Here is a 16651-nt window from a genome sequence, read left to right as displayed (position 1 = left end):
GATACTGTAGCCGAGGTAGGCAATATATTGAGCAGCGTTTACATAATTTCGTCCAAAACATTAATTTGTGCACTTTTTACGGAAAGGTTTAATGGAAAGCAATCTACTGCACCTTTTCAGACAAACATGTCATGAAACGAAAGCTGGTGCACATTCGCACCTGGAAGCTGCACAGGACAACCATAGCGGTTTAAAATAAGCTGATCTCAGGATATTTCTGGCGACCTTCTCGTATAACCTTTAAGCTAAACATGTAACGTTTAGCTGTATTGTGTGAAAAGTAAAGTGTTAAGTTCCTCGGCGGGTTATTGTGATGTGTAAATGAGCTTAATATTTCTCCCACAACTGTAATTAACGGGAAGTAAATATGCTGGAACATAGGGAGAGAAACCCAATTAATGTAATACAATGAAGCTATTGCATTATTCTTGTGTTAGGCCTGCAGGATAACGTTTCAGTTAATAACTAACAAAGAGATTTTTTTTTAGTTTGTAGGTTTATTTTTCTCTATTTGACACACAAGTGATTCAAGAACAATATTAACATCACAAACAGTATCACAGTATTCCAACACAGCAGTAACTGATTCCCCCCCCCCCCCTCAAACGCCACAAATTGGTCCACATTCATGTCATTAGAAACCATCTCGTCTCCCGTGGGGCAGGCTGGGGGGATCAGGAGGGGGGGGCTGACACACACAAGCATCACGTAATATCGACACCATCACACAACTGAATACATTAATGACTGGATGTAATTTAAATATAATATTATTACTCAGAATAGACATACAATATGTTTTTGTGATGATTATTAGGCGTGTGAACAGAAAGATTAGATTGGGATGAATCCTGGTGAGGGTCTACAAACCCCTGCTGGAGATGCGGCTTACCGAAAGTACAACAAAGCACTCAAAAGACCGACTCGTTCTCAAGACGTCAATGTCTTTCTCACTGGTTGTCTTGCTCTCTTGGCCCTTAATGGATATGCCGATTTCACTAATAATCAATATGTCCACCCGTCAGGCAGGATGTTGAAATAGCGCTTTATGGTCGAGCCAATGCTGCGTTTTGACTGAAGCGAAACACCGACACACACACACACACACACACACACACACACACACACCTCCCTGCTTGGGAGCGGCTCAAGATTTATGGTGTTGGGGAGAAGGCAAGACAGGGGCAGGTAAGAAGAGGCATGAATTGAATACTGACTGATTACCACAATCTACCGTTTAAATTTAGCAGCCTGTGACTTCCCGTCTGACACAAAATATTGTCCACGTTAGTCATAAATTGTCCTGTTTTGATTAGTTTAAAAAAAAAAAAAAAAACAAGCCTGTTCCCTTTAGAATGTTAGTTTCACATCATGTTGTTAAATACACTTCTAATCATGTCATTTGTATTGACTCTGACAACTCTAAAGTACAGTAGACAGCGCAGGCCTGTGATTGGCAGAGGAGTGAGTGGGAAAAGCAGAGCAGATATTAGACTATAACTGGACCACAGTGGAATGTGGCAGATGTTTAGTAGGCGTGATTAGCCACGTAGAGGGACTGTCCTGCGGCGGCGCCACTTCCATCACCTTCGTACTTGCCGAGCGCGGCCAGACCGTTTGCCTTGAGGGGGCAAAAGACAAAAAAAAAGGTCTGTCAACAACATCGCACGCAGGAAGTTACAATACCATCGTTGCGCTTCACGCTTTTGTCCAAACCTCCGCGCGCTTGATGAACTCCTCGGTGGCGGCCTTCTCGTTGCTCGGCTGGCCTCTCCATGCGTTCAGGGCGGAGGCCTGCAGGGCGCGCCCGTAGGAGAAAGTCAGGGCCCAGGGCTTGGCCAGTGGGCAGTTGTTGATGGCGTTAAGGTTCATGCTGGCCTCTTCTTCAGACTGGCCACCCGACAAGAATGTCACTCCTGTAAAAAAGGCAGAAATAAAGCAAACACGGGAATTATTTAGCAACTCATTCCTGATTTTAGCCGCTCTACCCCTGCATTTAATTTTCCAGAATATGGCATTAATTATACACAAAAAGGAGGCAGCATTTGGCAGGTATGCATCCAATTTATTCCTTCCAATTAAATGCTAGGCATACCCTGAAGTCATTGCAAAGCGGGTCAGTTCTATACAAAACTGTTTAAATGTAACAGTTTCTATTCTTCTGAACATAATGCTGCTAAATAAGCACAAACGAAAAAAGCAATAACAGTCTCAGAAATGCTCTCTTTATTTCACCTCACAGGAATATATACATGAAAAGTATGATGTACTTAAATGGCATATAGTTTAATCCCACTAAATGGAGTCACTGACCTGTGACAGCGGGAGGCACGGTGCGGCGCAGGGCGGTCACGGTAGCCATGGCGATTTCCTCGCTGCTGTACTTGGTGGGGCAGGAGTGTCCGGCTGTGACCATGTTGGGTTTCAGCAGAGTCCCTTCCAGGTACACGTGGTGGTCTGACAGCGCCTTGTACACTGCAGCCAGGACCTAGCAGAGACAGAGAGAGAGAGAGAGAGACACACATATATGTCAAATGGAAACCTTACAGGACGTTTACACGGGCTTGTGTCATATGTACGGTCTTCTGTAAATTCACCTTCTCACTGACGTACTGGCAGCGCTTCAGGTCATGCTCTCCGTCAGGAAGGATCTCAGGCTCCACGATGGGAACAATGCCATTCTAGGAGACATGAGAAGTCCCCACATTTAATACCAGATGATTTTTTTTTAAAAACAAAAAAGAGGGAATAATAGATTTAACCCAACAACACCCTTAGTAATCTTGCACTAACCTGCTGGCAGATGCTGGCATATCGTGCGAGAACGTTGGCGTTCTCCATGATGGCCAGCTCGGAGGGCGTGGTGTCGCTGATCTTGAGCACGCTGCGCCACTTGGCGAAGTCCGCGCCGTCCTTCTTGTACTGCGCACAGCGCTCGGACAGCCCGTCCAAACCTGCGCTCCATCACACACACACAGCAAACTGTCCGTCAGAAACACAGCATGGCATTGGCGAGGCTTTGGGAGCGTGTTTTTTTGCTCATACCCTGAGTGGTGGTCTCTCCATTGGTTCCGGCGAGGGGCACAACACCTTTGTCCACCTGTACAGACGGACCCAAAATATGTTGCTCTGCATAACATGCACCATGTTATGCAGAGCATCTGATCTGACCGGCTGAACTAAACACAACTTTCCTGAATGTAGGTCACGACCTGCTCTTTCACACGGTTTGTTGTCACAACCTGATCTGCAAAGGTCTGTGTGTGCGTCTAAACACGTCGACAAGGAGGCTGTGTTTTCACACACACACACACACACGTTGGAGTCTTTACAGTTTTACCAGCCAAACAGACGACGGTGTTTTTAACCGGCGACCTGAAATACTCGTCTGCGGTGTGCTGCCAGCGTTTGTGTACCTTGATGCCGACAACAAGGCCCCGGTCCCGGATGAGCTTGGAGAAGTTGGTGCCATCGTCGGTGTTCTGGTAGAGGGTTTCGTGGAAGAAGATGACGCCTCCGATGCAGTTGTCGATGCGCTGGTCGGCTGTGAAGAGCAGCTGGCGGTAGCGACGCCTGTTTTCCTCCGTGTTCTCAACTCCGATGGGGCTAAAACGTTTCCCCATGCTCCCTGTGAGCAACACACACACACACACACACACGGGCATTCAGTCAGGACTCAAATCGGACACGTTGAGCAGTAGACCAGGACGGATGATTTTGTGACGATGTTTCTCTTAAATGGTGAGATTCTAATTTTGCAGCCATACACACACACACACACACTTACCGGTGGATTCATCCGCTGCGAGGATGCCTTTTCCTGGAGCTACTATCCTTTCTGCGATGTCCTGCAGCTCCTTCTTCTGCTCTGGAGTCAGTGCGGGATACTGGTGAGTCATGGCGGCTGAAACAAAGAGAGAGAAGCCATGAAGGGGTCACATTTTTCCCTGTTTCGACCTGGAAAGCTGCCTAGCGCCGGCCGTTTTTTTTGTGCTCGTCTACTCTCCATCTAAGCACTAAGCTCTTCTCAATGAGGTCAGGGGGGAGGGGTGAAAGGGACAAAAGTCCTACAAGAATGGCCTGTAAGTCACACAATACAAAAGGATCCAATGTGTCGGTGAGTCGTGATGAAACGCGTGCAGAAAATGTGCTTCCTGAGTGTAAACAAAAGTTAGCTATAAATAGACAGAACGTTTCATATTATCTGGGGTTGAATATGAATATGTAAAAAAAATAATTCTCTTTGATATGTTATTTGGCCATATTGGTGGCAGCAGCAGCGTTATAATAAGGTGTTAACACTTCCAACCAGATTATTTTGTTCCCTAGTCCCATCTGCACTCTGTTGTAAATACGCAGTTACGTAAACCCACACACACACACGACAGAGGGGGAGTGATTATACAACAGGGCTCCTATATACACGGTTCATTTCTCTCTCCTCAGCAACACTAACGTTTCCTTTCTTCATCTCTTTGTGCACGTAGGGTTAGCCTTTTATGTTTTGGATTTGATTAATGGACGTGTCTGGTTATCACCCCCCCCGGCTCTCTGTAAACCTTTTGCCGTCCTCACCGAGTCAGGCCATTGAAAGCATGCAAGATGAGTTTTTTTAAATTCCCATTTATATGCGTTCCTGAAGCGCGTCACTCCCACTTCTAGGCCGGCTCAGCCTGGGAACAAGCTGGGACTTCTTCTCTCCAGTGGCCCAGCCGCTCCCAGAGGATGACGTCACTGGTTGTAGCTCGGTTTCAACATTTCATCTACTCTGGCTGTCGGATGTCACATGGAATCAGCTTAGTGACTAATAACATTTTAGGATAATATTATTTTGTCATTGTAGAGAGAAACATTTTAAATGTACAATATAAAGAACATCAATTGTATACTGTAACACAAAATGAACTGACCACTGGATGTGAAACGGTGGCTGGTTGGTAGAGGTAGGACACAGTCGGACATTCCCCATATCCTTTGTGTTAATCCTCAGCTTAAAGCTATGAGATAACAGCCTTTAGAGAACACACACACACACACACACACACACGCGCGCGCTGGCCTCCCAATGGAAACAGCGTGCAGACAACGCTACGCAACTGCCAGGAGCGGCTCACAGCTAGAAGTTCAATTCTAGGTGCAGGTGAAATGAAAGAGGCCAGTCCTGCAGGGGACGATCTGTCCCCAGAGTGGAAAAGTTAAACCAGGAGGACAAAAACGTTGCATGTGCAACTCTCCTGTGACAAAGAGAGGCTATTTACACTTGGTAAAAGGCCAAGCCAAAGGCACGGAGTGTGTGGTCATCACTGCTCCACTGCCAGCCAGAGAAAATGTCATGCTCAGCAAATACCGGCTATCTTTTGTGAAGCCCCTGCATGCTTAAACAATACCGTCTCACCGACTTTAGGTCAAGTGGAGTTGTTTTCTGCTGAGGAAACATTGCAAAATAACGACATTTTATGCAATGCTCAGTCCGACACGAAGAAAAGTTACCAAATGCGCTCTAAACAAATGTCCTCTTTTCAAATTGTAAATGTAGAAAAAAATGAAGGCTAGAAATGTTTCCTTCTATAAGAATTTGGATTTTGAAGGTAAATATATGACACAAAATACTGATATACTGTGTATAGTCAGACTGTGCACATTTCTGCTACTGAACACATTATGGGGTTTGGTGGATAAATTAAAAAACATTTTTAACATATTCACAAGATGACAAAAGTACCTGGGGGGGCTTTCTTTATTTATGGGGGGGGGGGGGGGGGTATTTATGTATGCGGCACTACACTTCAAGTGGTGTCAATGCTTCAAAGACTGAATAGAAACAAACCAGATCGAGGCATTTCAAATCTTGTACACCCTGAAAATAAAACTAAATCCTCCACCACCACTGGCCCCTCCACGCTGGGGACAGCTCTGAAAGGCCTCGAGGGAATGTCACACAGGGAGCCGCCATTTTGAAAACAAAATGGAGGAACACCAACTGTAAAGATATATTGATTTAATGCCAACCGCTATTGGCGGACGCACCGCCATGACGAGTCACGGCAACAGATTTTAAGACCTTAATGTAATAAAGGCCTTGATAAGGAGACGAGATGCTAGCGGGCGGCTATCGCCTCTGCTAACTCGTTGCCCAGGTGAGGAGTAACCTTGAAGTCAAGTTCATTTCTTTTGCTCACATACATATGCATATCTTTGAGATATACATTAGTGTCAACACTTTCAACATTAATTTCTGATGACCTATGAAACTCATTTAAGATACGGGAAGGAATTAAATGCTCCCTCTTGCTAAAGGGCCCTTCAGCAGCGCAGAGACGCTGGATCCAAGAATCCTATTACTCACCAGCGAAACGGTCCCTCTGACATGATTTGAAGCAGCAACCTTATAATGTCGTCATCATCACAGACTGTCAGGGGACAGACAGGTCCTATGACCAAGAAGCCTGCCGTGTGGAGGACGCCGCTGCATCGTTTGACAATTTTAGTTGGGTTAGTAGGATTGGTCGTTAAATAAACGTAGTCTACACTTTAAAAGAGGGGAGATAGCGGAGGTTAATATGTAGCGGTCTTCCCCGTTTCTCCAATGTGCCCCTCTGTGATTGTCCAGCCTGTTGGTCGATCTCAGAGACCCCGGTTCTGCACTGCGACATCAAGATGCAACAGCAGACTCCCCGGTGTGGCGTCATGCAAAACCCTTCAAGGTTGTTAGCATGCATGTTAACAGTCAAATGCAGTGCACAGCAATCATTCTGCGGAACAGACTTAGTTGTTTACCGCTCAGCAATCAAATATCTGGTGCCTCCGTCTACTCTAAGCGTTCACTCTATAAAAAAGGAACAGGGTGATTACATCACACTAGCAGTCAATCATTCCTTTTATATAAAACGGATGCTGCGTAGTCCCACTAAGCGAGCCAGGAGTCAGAATCCTCAAACAAAATTAATCCACATCTACAGGAATCATGCTGCAACAGGTTTTCTCATTAAAGGAATTATTGCAAGCATAAGTCTACATTATAAGCTTGTGTACTACATCTTCCTAGTATTAAGCTGTAGGCAAACATAGCCTGCTTGGAGTGCTGTACTGTGTTACCAGACTGGGTGCTTGCCCCATCGGGGCAGTGCATGACGCCACATTGGCTGCACCGATCCCATCCTCAGGACTTGATCCAGCAGAGCTACCAGCAGCACGGTTTCGCATGCAGCAACCAGACAACCAGGCCGCATGCATCGCAGTTCAGAGGGAGGTGGTCATTTTGATTTTAAAAAAAATGTTCTTTTGTTACAGGTTTAGTAGCCATCTTTGAATGTAAACTGAATATCTTCATATTTCATAATCAGACTATTAATCGATGAGAGATAAGATGCAGATGATTAAATGCTATGCAGATTTTCCACAGCACAATTTATTCATCGTTTGGTCTAAAAAAAAAGTCAGAAAATAGTAAAAAAAAATGGTCTGTCTGTCATCTCAAGCCCAAGTCCACAAATGAATTATGTATTCATGTTAAAGTGCTGTTATTTAAAGATGAAGTCTGGTTGTGTCGACGTGTGAAGGCAGAAGCTCGGGTCGCCCCGCCTCCAAATCACCACATCACGATGGTCTACGTGCTCAGGGACAGATACACACTGACAGGCCGCCTACACTGCTGCCACCCTGGTTTAAAAACACAATCCACACCGAACAGACCCATAGAATGTCAGGAAGTGAGGATTCAGACCGGGTGCAGAAGCAACAGGCTAATCTCCTCCCTTTCTCATCTCTGAAGGTCATCCCTTTTGTGCCCTTCCTGTTGCAGGTCTATTTTGACGCTACGGTAAAATCGGTGAAAAAAAGGTGTAGGCTGAAAAAGCTTACAGGTGTACGAGCCACGGTCACCTTTCCTGACAGTTCCAATACATTGGTTTCTAACCAGCTGGGGATAAGATGAAGTTAGCTAGCTTAATGCTGTAAGAGCAGCATCGCGTCATCATCAAAATCTGTAAATACCAACAGCACACGAAAAGCGTCTGAGGCTTTTTGCTCTTCTTGTTTTAATAGAAGTCCTCGGGCTCGATTCTTACCTGCTGATGAGTGTCTGGGCGAAGAGAGAGAGCAGGTGAGCTGTGTGCGGAGGATGCGGTGCGGTCTCCTGTTTCACTGCTGCAGCGCAACGTGACCCTTTACAAAAGGCTCGAGCCGGGGCGGAGCCACCATCACCGCGTCACGTGACGGTGAGACGCTTAATGGGTAACGCGCATGCGCGGGTTAGCATCGCAACTCAGGTGGGGGGCGAGGATGCAGCATGATTGTGCATCTTTGGAGAAAACAGGAAGATATTTGAAATGTTTAATGTCTACAGCTCTTTCTTTTTCCCAGTTTGAAGATTAGTGATGCAAAAGCGTATTGGTGATTTTGCAGTGAACGGGTTTTGAGTTATACAGAGAAGAAACGGCAGGTATCCAAGTTACAGGTTTGACTGAAAACTAACCCAGATATTCATAAAGGGGTTCCCAAATAGGATGAAACCATATAGGTAAAAGGAAATGGAAATACATGTTACAAGTCACACAGTGTACCTCTAATTCTCTAGTTTAGACATGTTGGTTGGAATAGACTTATAGAGACTATCCCACTGATATTTAGTTTTCAACCACTATTGCTCCGTGAGGGAAAATAACATTTAATAAGGACTGTACATGTACGTTTGTATAGTTTATTGTGGTTTATACGCCTTAAATCTTATGATGCCGTCAACTAAGTATTAATTGACGCTTCCGATGAATGTAGGGAAGTAAAAAGTACAATGCAGTAAAGTTTACATACTAAATTGAACTAAAGTACAGCAACTTCAGTAAATTTCCACTGCAGCATTACCAAATACTTTTTCTTACCCAAACAAGTAGTCATGCAATATTTTTTCTGAAACAACGTGGCGTAACTGATAGCAGAAGTGAAGCAATGACTCTCTTTCTTTAAGCCATCTCACATGAACAAAAGCTCCACATCAGCAGGCGGTTGTTCAGTAAGAGTTTATTCATATCCCATCCGTGCTCAATGGTTATTACAAAAATACAATGTTCCATAACATTTAACATCAAATAGCATCCATAAAATGTATAAATATGACTTTACAAATATTCATTTTTGGTGAAGAAGAAGACTGTGAAGCATTCTGGGTACACATCAAGACATACTTTACAAAATCCTAATATAATCAGTCAGTCAGTGCATGACGTTGGGATTACGGAAGCCTCACGAATACAAAAAGTCTTGTATCTATCAAAATGATGACCGAATACTGTTGTTCATTCAACCCTTACAGTCTCAGCTCACATGTGTACAGCCGGGCGCCATCTTGTAGTTTTAAAATCATGCAACAAAGAAAATAAAGGCAGAAGTTCAGAAATACACTAATTTCTCTGAGGAGTTTTGAGAAGATTTCTACTTAAACCACATACAACTTAAAGTAAAAGGAAAGAAAAGCTGTGCATTGTCTTCAATAGCATAACTTTTTCACGTGAGGTGAATTTGATAGCAAAGTATTATCATAGCAAACAGGGCGGCCATGACCAGTCACTTGAAATGAAAAGTACGTAGACAACAATCGTGCAATCTTTCTTGCACAACTGTTGAGCAAATCCAGTGGGCCTGAGAAGGTGCTCGTTGGAGAAAGGCAAACAAGTAAAAAAGGAAAACGTTGCCATAAACATAAACCTTGCCAATACGAGCGGGAAATGTTCCTCGAATGAATCATTCCATTCTGAACTGTATCAAATGAAATCACAAACACGTATTTGGGTTTTTACTGAATGTGGGAAACTGTAACCTGTAGACCGTCAATCAAACAAACACTTCGCTACGTAGGCCTTTTTCCTGAGCAGGCTGCAGGGGGAGCGTGGGGCCGGGGAGCGGCACAGCTGCGTGGCTTCGTGCATCGGTATCTAGCTGTGTGTCCGGCGTGGACGGAGGGCTGAGAAAGGCGTCGTAGTCGAAACCTTTGAGAGGCTGCAGAGACAAAGTGAGGCCTCGCCGAGCTTTGGCAGCTCGGTCCGGTCTCTCTCTCAGCTCCAGTATCACCTGAACAGTGACGACAAAAAAAATCACCATCGGACCTTTGTTGGAACAACCGAACCGGCTACATTGGGACATTCATTGGTTACCTCCACAGGCTGCCGCTGCAGTAAGGCGAGGTCAAAGGTCGTTCCACGAAAGAAGGTTTGGCGCTTGAAACGATCGAGCGTCCTCAGGCGGCGGGTCGGAGTTTTGCACAAAAGCTGGTCAGGGAAACGTACGTCATGATATCATTGCAATCTTCCAACTGAGTGGTTAGTAGTTGCTTGTGCATGCAATCAAATGGTTAGTTTGGTGATTGCACTTTGTGTAATTACCTCTGTTATCAACAAGGCCAGTGGGGAGCTGAGGCTGAGGGGCATTTCATAGGGAAAACACCTCACCTTCCTCAGCATACTGCAGTGGTCTGGCTCTGGAGGCATGGGGAACTGAGGAGAGTTTGAGGTACAATGAGAGAAATAAATTAGGATGTCTAAAACAGTCGAAGGCCTAATTTTAGACCTCTACATGGCAAAATACAAGGCTTCTTATGACTGGATTTATGAAAACTTACATCACTCTGAGTCGTTTAAACTGAATGTAAAATGAACCCACGCAGAAAGCATCTAATATATTCTACACCACCTTCTTTTACAACCCCAGCCGTGTGTCACTGGGTGAAGGATTGTGAGTAATATCTGCTCATCACGCAGGACATTCCGAGCCTACCGGCAACGAGATCTCACCTTCCCAGTAACCAATGAAAAAAGCAGGATACCCAGCGACCACCAATCGGCTGCATGGTTGTAGGGGCCACCACTGAGCACCTCCGGGGCTGCAGAGCAGACAGAGCACGTTCAAGCTCACGGCACGCACTATATTCTGGTACATTACATTCAATGCATTTTGCAGGATACGGGTTTACAAATGATACACAAAACATTCTTGGGATATGTGCTTGGCATCTGCTTATCGTTGCTCTGCATATGAGGTGACATATTTCTCACCCATATACTGGATGGTTCCACAAATGGTGAAAGCTCTTCCTCCTCTCTCCAGCCGACGGGACAAACCAAAGTCAGCCAAGCGGAGGTGTCCTGGAAAAGACCATTTTATAAACGTTAACCCTTACCCTTTTTTAAAACATCCTTGAGTGTGTGACGTGACTACGGATGCAGTTATAGCTGGTATTAAAAACTGAAATATTCACATCTTACTCAGATGTCCTTAGCAAATGTATGTTTTCCCTCTCGGTGTTAAACAGATGAACCTTTATGTCCATTGACTGACAGATGTTCAGTCAGGATGTGCTCTGGAGCGATGCTGCTCTCTGCTGGTTTTTACTCACCGTTGTCTGTAAGCAGGATATTCTCCATCTGCAAAAAACAGTGACAAAGTGACTAAATTAAACATCCATCCACATTAACTATGATGTGTAAAAAATATATTTTTTCTGTGCTTCAGATTTCTTTTTTTGATTATTAAGTTAGCAATTAATTATTATTCTACACAAACTGTTTGCCATTTTAATAATGAAAGCTATGAAAACGTAAACTGGTGCCTGAAAGTATTTTATTTAAACTGCATTGGTGCAGTTCAATATAATTCTACTTCAGTTAAATATAAATGTACAAAAAGACACAACACAGCATCAATAGAGAGAAATGTACATTTACATATATGGAACAACATTATGTTAATGATTTGACACTGAACTAATAGTATAAAGCCTTCAGTCTGTAAATGTTTTATCCACACGATTTATTGTTTTTTAACAATAAGTAGTGCTCAGTTGGCTGTTGGCATATGCAACATGTACAGTAAGTGACTTGGAAAACGAATGGGAAAAAAACAACGTGATCGGGACATCATTTTTGGCTTACAGCATTTCTTCTCTTGTTACTTGATGCACAACGTATTTGAGACTAAGCTACAGTATTTGCTCTTAAGAAGATGTGTATTCATACTTGTATGATTGACATTTTGTATCTAATGGATGATTTATTGTAAGCTGTGATTTGGAAACCATTTGATTGTGATTTGATTCAATTTCCGATGGCTGAATGTTTGACACAGCACAAAAATAACCTTTTTACTTGGTAATTAAAGAAAGATAATATCCAACTTAATTAAAAATAAATCAGTTTGTTTTCATTTTGTAGACCATTAATCAGATGTATTAATATAAATTGGTCTGTCATTTTGGTCCAAAACTTCTCTAACCTTCACATCTCTGTGAATGATCCCAAAGTCGTGCAGAAAACCTGCAAAAAAGAACAGAAGATCAACCGTTTAAGACTAATGAACCAACATGTTTAAAATCCTACTGACATATCTAAATCTATCTAAACCCCCTGGCACTGCTTTGTTGCTGTGACAGATCCTTTGAGAACTCCCATTTTAATGAGTCCTTTCTTTATAATTACTTCCCATTAAATACCGTCAGCTAAGAAAACCCTCCCGTAGTCACCTCTGATCTAATTAGAGTATTTTAAAACAAAAGTGAGGTGGCTAACATGTGTGTAGTATGTACTCACCGAGCGCACACCCCAACTCTGCAGCAAACACTCGCACGGTGTCCTCTGGGAACTGACCGATCATCTGCCAGTAGGTGTACAAGTCTCCTGTGCTGCAGTAGTCGCACACTATGGGACGGGAGACGGCATTAAAACATGTTTCTGTCATGCAATGAGAGAGGGGGGGGCTGTGGAACGCACACACACACACACACACACACACACACGCACACACACACACACACACACACACACACACACACACATACACACACACACACACACACACTGGTGAACGGAATCAGGAAAGAACAGGGTATACTGGAAGTCAGAACAGGGTAAAAATATAGTTTTTCCACAAACCAAACAAGCATAAGAAGTATAACAAGAAAAAAGCAAATAGGCGGGTTGGGGTAAATAGTGCATAGGTGTGTGAAATAAAGGATTACCCCTTTCTACTTAATGGAATAGGTGGCTTTAAATAGTCTTGAGTTGCTGAAAATACGCTCCAGATCATAATGATTCACTGATAATTTGTTTGTTTAGGCAAGCATGGGTGTCCTCTCTTTCGATTGTGGCACATGCGTTCTTGCTGAGCTGCAGCGACGTCCAACATCTGTTCCCCAGGCTAACTTTGCTCTCTTTTCACAGGAGGAGGGGTAGCAAACAAAACTGGGTCACACTTTCTGAGTCAGTGGCTGATTGGGGGAGGAAAAAAAGGGGAAATGCTCTGGAGGAGAGGGGATTTATTTATGGTCATTTTGTTCTCGGGGACGGGTCGGGGATTGTGGAGAGGTGCTGGACGAGACTACCAGTGTTGGGTTGAGAAAAGGTGGAGTGAGGTTTTTTTTTGGGGGGGGGGGGGGTAGTGGATCTGGGTTGGATCGGGTCACTCGTCGCTAGCTGACTCACTAATGTAGAGGTGGCGCTGAGTCTGCCAGCAGTCCTGGAGGTCATGGACAAATGGGTGGCGAACCTGACGCTGCGGGCGAAAATCCAAAATCAAACTGAAAAATTGGAATTTTGGCCACCAATCAAAGAGAGCTGCAGCTTTCTCCTCACTGGGTCCAACGTGTTTCCAGAGAAGTGACTTTACTTACAACTTAAGGTGTTGTTGCTTAAATTCAAAGACTCAAAATTGACATGTTGGGAAATACAAACGAAACTGGTTAAAATAGACATCACAGATGCGTCCTTTTTGAGCTAATTAAAATAACAAAAAAATATCATCAAAATCATCATCTTTCACTTAGGATAGACAATGACAATTCCAAGATTCTCCTAAGGTTAAAAAATATTGGTCATTGTATGAAAAGTGTATACTGGTGACTAAAAGTATTTCTTTCTGAAAATGTTCAATATGCCATTTTTCTTACCCACCTGGACAATAACTTCTTCCTTTGACTGCTCCAACACCCCGAGTCTTAGAATCTCGGATTTAGGTATTACCTGTTGGACGTAAAAAAATACTGAGGTAAGATAAAGACCTCAAAATGCAGGACTGCAAGGATTTTAAAGTGGCACAATACATATTTCATTATTGTAGTTTACAAATATAATTGCAGTGATGTGTATATAAAATGAACCTTTAGCTAATTTTACAGGCCTTCAATAGTCAGAAGTTAAAAACAGTCAAACACAAGAAATTTCATACTGTCTATATTTTAACTTGAGGCGAATTACATACTGTTTTCATGAATCAATAAACCGGCCGTTCATGTGTGGCTTTGATCCAGTAAACACATTTAAAATATGAGATTCCTGCAGAAGACTCACTTTGACAGCATACGTTTTCTGCTTGGCCTTGTCCTTCACTTTCAGAATGGGTCCAAACGAGCCTTTGGCGATGTAACTCAACACCTGGGGGAGCGAAAAAATTTAAAAAGCAATGGCAGCGGCAGAAAGAGAGAGAGAGAGATGCCAACACAAAGACGGAGCCAACCAGATCGAGCCTCACATATCCCCCCGTGTCCATGTCGGAATTGAGGTCTACCTGAAAGTGTTCGTGCCCAGGCACGGCCCTGTGGGGGAATTCGGGCAGGAACATGGTAATGAACCCCGGCAGGCTCCACTCCGCTCTCAGCATCCCCGGGCCGACCCCCGCCAGCCTCAGCACGTGCTCCGGGATGTCGGGGGCCTTTCCTTGGAGCATTCGATGCCGGCCCAGACGCAGGGCGGGTGGGGCCAGGCGACACAAGCCCGCTGGGACGGACAGGCCCACGCTGGAGAGGAAGCCCCGCCAGCCGGATGAGAGGTCCTCATCTTCCTGCCCCTCAGCGGACCTCTGCAGGGGGGGGCAATGGGAAGAGGAATGCACACGGGAGCATTATGGTACTGGATAGGAGATGGTGCTGCAGGTGCAAGTTGTTATTAATTGTGTCTGTGAATATATTATATGGGAAGATGTCAAGGGCCTCGCTGGTCGTGTTTTAGCCAACTCGAGGGACCGTTCGCTTGTGTTTTATGCAACAGACACTTATCAAGGCAGACGTGCACTGCTGAAAGCAACTTTCTTCTTTTACTTGACCTTTTGGATGTTCATAATGCCAAAACTCACAAGCCAACTGTGCTGGTTTAAGCTACGCAGGACAAAAGGTTGGCCTTTAAAAAAATATATTTATAGTCACTGTTTAACCGAGGAAAGTAAGCATTGCTTCACATGCACTGGGGAGCCGTTTAATACAAACATCCTCTGCTGTTGAAATTCAGTGTGTATCCGGCTGTGGAGCCATTGGTTTGTATTCTGAATGAGAAATCAGACAATGATTTTCTTTGCTTCGCAGAAACTTTGCTGCATACAGAGGTGACTGAGTATGTGTGTGTATGTGTGTGTGTGTGATTTAAATCTCTATATCCAACTAAATGTTGATTACATTTGCAAAACGATCAGTCTTATTTCCCTGTGTGTCCTTGTGCAAACCAACTAAAATGCATCCAAGGAGCTGCAGTGGCCAGCGGTTATTCCCTTAACCGTTCCAGCTATCATTTAAGTTTGAACAACAGAGAGAATCATAACGCTTATTATTCATCCAGTCTGCTATGAGCCAGTGACACACGCGCCCATCCTCCCCTGGGCAGGATGCGTGTAGTCAACCACGCAGGATGTCACTGTGCAGAAATAGCTGCAATCAATGCGACATCTCCCTGACATATGACTACAGGCAGAGCAACGGTGGGATTTAATGTGGCCGGGGTTCGATTTCAAATTGATTTCGATACAAGAAGCGTGATGGATGTAGTCTTCAAAGTAAACGCGTAAATATTAGAAGGAACTTTTGAAGGCGGCCGAAAAATACTAAGAGGCAACATCAAGCCAAATAAACTATTAATGTTAAATTACTGTGCAACTTGATAACACTTTATTCCGATAGACTGCTTAAATATGTAAACAGTCGCCCAGAATAAGCGCCGTCGACGGTATACCTGGAATCAAATCACCATGGAAACAGAGGACCCCTCCATCCCGCGTCACACTTTAAGCAGAGCAGGAACTTCCTCTCACCTTCTGGTTTTTACTACCGTCGGCCCCCATCGCCGTGACAGGACATCAGCACCGTCAGCCCCGAGCGACGTCTGCTCCGCATCCAGGCACCTCGCACCGAACAACGCGCCTTCCCGGCTACGGCTGCGCGCGCGACGCGGACAAACTCGAGGGTAGACGACGCCGAATAACGCGATTTGTGCACAATCTGCCGGGGGTTGAGCGGACTGTCCGGTGGAATATGCGTCGGATATGGCCACATGAAAACAAGTTAATCCCGAGCATGGGCAACGTCAGCGCAAATCCGCCCACTCCTTCGCATCCAATGACGCCGCCGACCTGGAGGTTCAGCGCCCCCTGCTGGTCCGCGACCACAGCTGTAGGCATCGAGTTTACACATACATGACAATTCCCGTTGTTTGCATTATGTGTTTGTTATCGGGGAATAAATTAAACGCATGCACTAAATTAAACACGTGCACCAATAGAACTACGAATGTATTATGTAGTGGGAGGTTTTCAAGCGTCACACCACTGGTTCTGAAAATAAACCGGTATGAGCACATGTGTTGCCGTCTCCACACAACGTTAAGAGCAAACCCACTGGGCAACCGTAAAC

The 16651-nt window shown here is 44.5% G+C and overlaps 2 protein-coding genes across 2 annotated transcripts; both read right to left on the bottom strand.

Annotated features, from left to right (window-relative positions):
- Positions 1-477: 477 nt before the first annotated feature.
- Positions 478-8212, bottom strand: aldocb (aldolase C, fructose-bisphosphate, b). The gene is made up of 9 exons (XM_040179827.2): positions 8067-8212; positions 3788-3904; positions 3417-3628; positions 3046-3100; positions 2794-2954; positions 2598-2681; positions 2314-2488; positions 1717-1916; positions 478-1621 (listed from the first exon to the last, which is right to left on the bottom strand). The coding sequence occupies exons 2-9, from the start codon at positions 3897-3899 to the stop codon at positions 1529-1531; spliced, it is 1092 nt and encodes a 363-aa protein (XP_040035761.1). The 5' UTR covers positions 3900-3904; positions 8067-8212; the 3' UTR covers positions 478-1528.
- Positions 8213-8998: 786 nt separating this feature from the next.
- On the bottom strand, positions 8999-16373 carry rskrb (ribosomal protein S6 kinase related b). Its single transcript, XM_040179825.2, has 13 exons — positions 16054-16373; positions 14545-14835; positions 14328-14411; positions 13932-14000; positions 13464-13533; positions 12573-12680; positions 12259-12299; positions 11384-11411; positions 11043-11132; positions 10782-10870; positions 10374-10484; positions 10146-10259; positions 8999-10062 (listed from the first exon to the last, which is right to left on the bottom strand). The coding sequence occupies exons 1-13, from the start codon at positions 16081-16083 to the stop codon at positions 9826-9828; spliced, it is 1362 nt and encodes a 453-aa protein (XP_040035759.2). The 5' UTR covers positions 16084-16373; the 3' UTR covers positions 8999-9825.
- Between the last annotated feature and the right edge of the window lie 278 nt (positions 16374-16651).

This window comes from Gasterosteus aculeatus, chromosome 7 (assembly GCF_964276395.1).
Source record: "Gasterosteus aculeatus chromosome 7, fGasAcu3.hap1.1, whole genome shotgun sequence".
NCBI lineage: Eukaryota > Metazoa > Chordata > Actinopteri > Perciformes > Gasterosteidae > Gasterosteus > Gasterosteus aculeatus.
Note: the sequence above shows the minus strand (reverse complement) of the source record. Positions and strands in the feature narration are given on the sequence as shown.

Bases quoted from the DNA above. Each gene is read 5' to 3' on its own strand.
- aldocb (XM_040179827.2), bottom strand. From the start codon at position 3,899: ATGACTCACCAGTATCCCGCACTGACTCCAGAGCAGAAGAAGGAGCTG. The intron at 2,489-2,597 runs GTGAATTTACAG...TGTCTCTGCTAG, and splicing joins GCCAGTACGTCAGTGAGAAG to GTCCTGGCTGCAGTGTACAA. The intron at 1,917-2,313 runs GTCAGTGACTCC...CCTTTTTTACAG, and splicing joins CGTGCCTCCCGCTGTCACAG to GAGTGACATTCTTGTCGGGT.
- rskrb (XM_040179825.2), bottom strand. From the start codon at position 16,083: ATGGGGGCCGACGGTAGTAAAAACCAGAAG. The intron at 14,001-14,327 runs GTGAGTCTTCTG...TACGTCCAACAG, and splicing joins AGAAAACGTATGCTGTCAAA to GTAATACCTAAATCCGAGAT. The intron at 12,681-13,463 runs GTGAGTCAGCTA...CCCGTCCCATAG, and splicing joins TCAGCGCCACCTCTACATTA to TGTGCGACTACTGCAGCACA.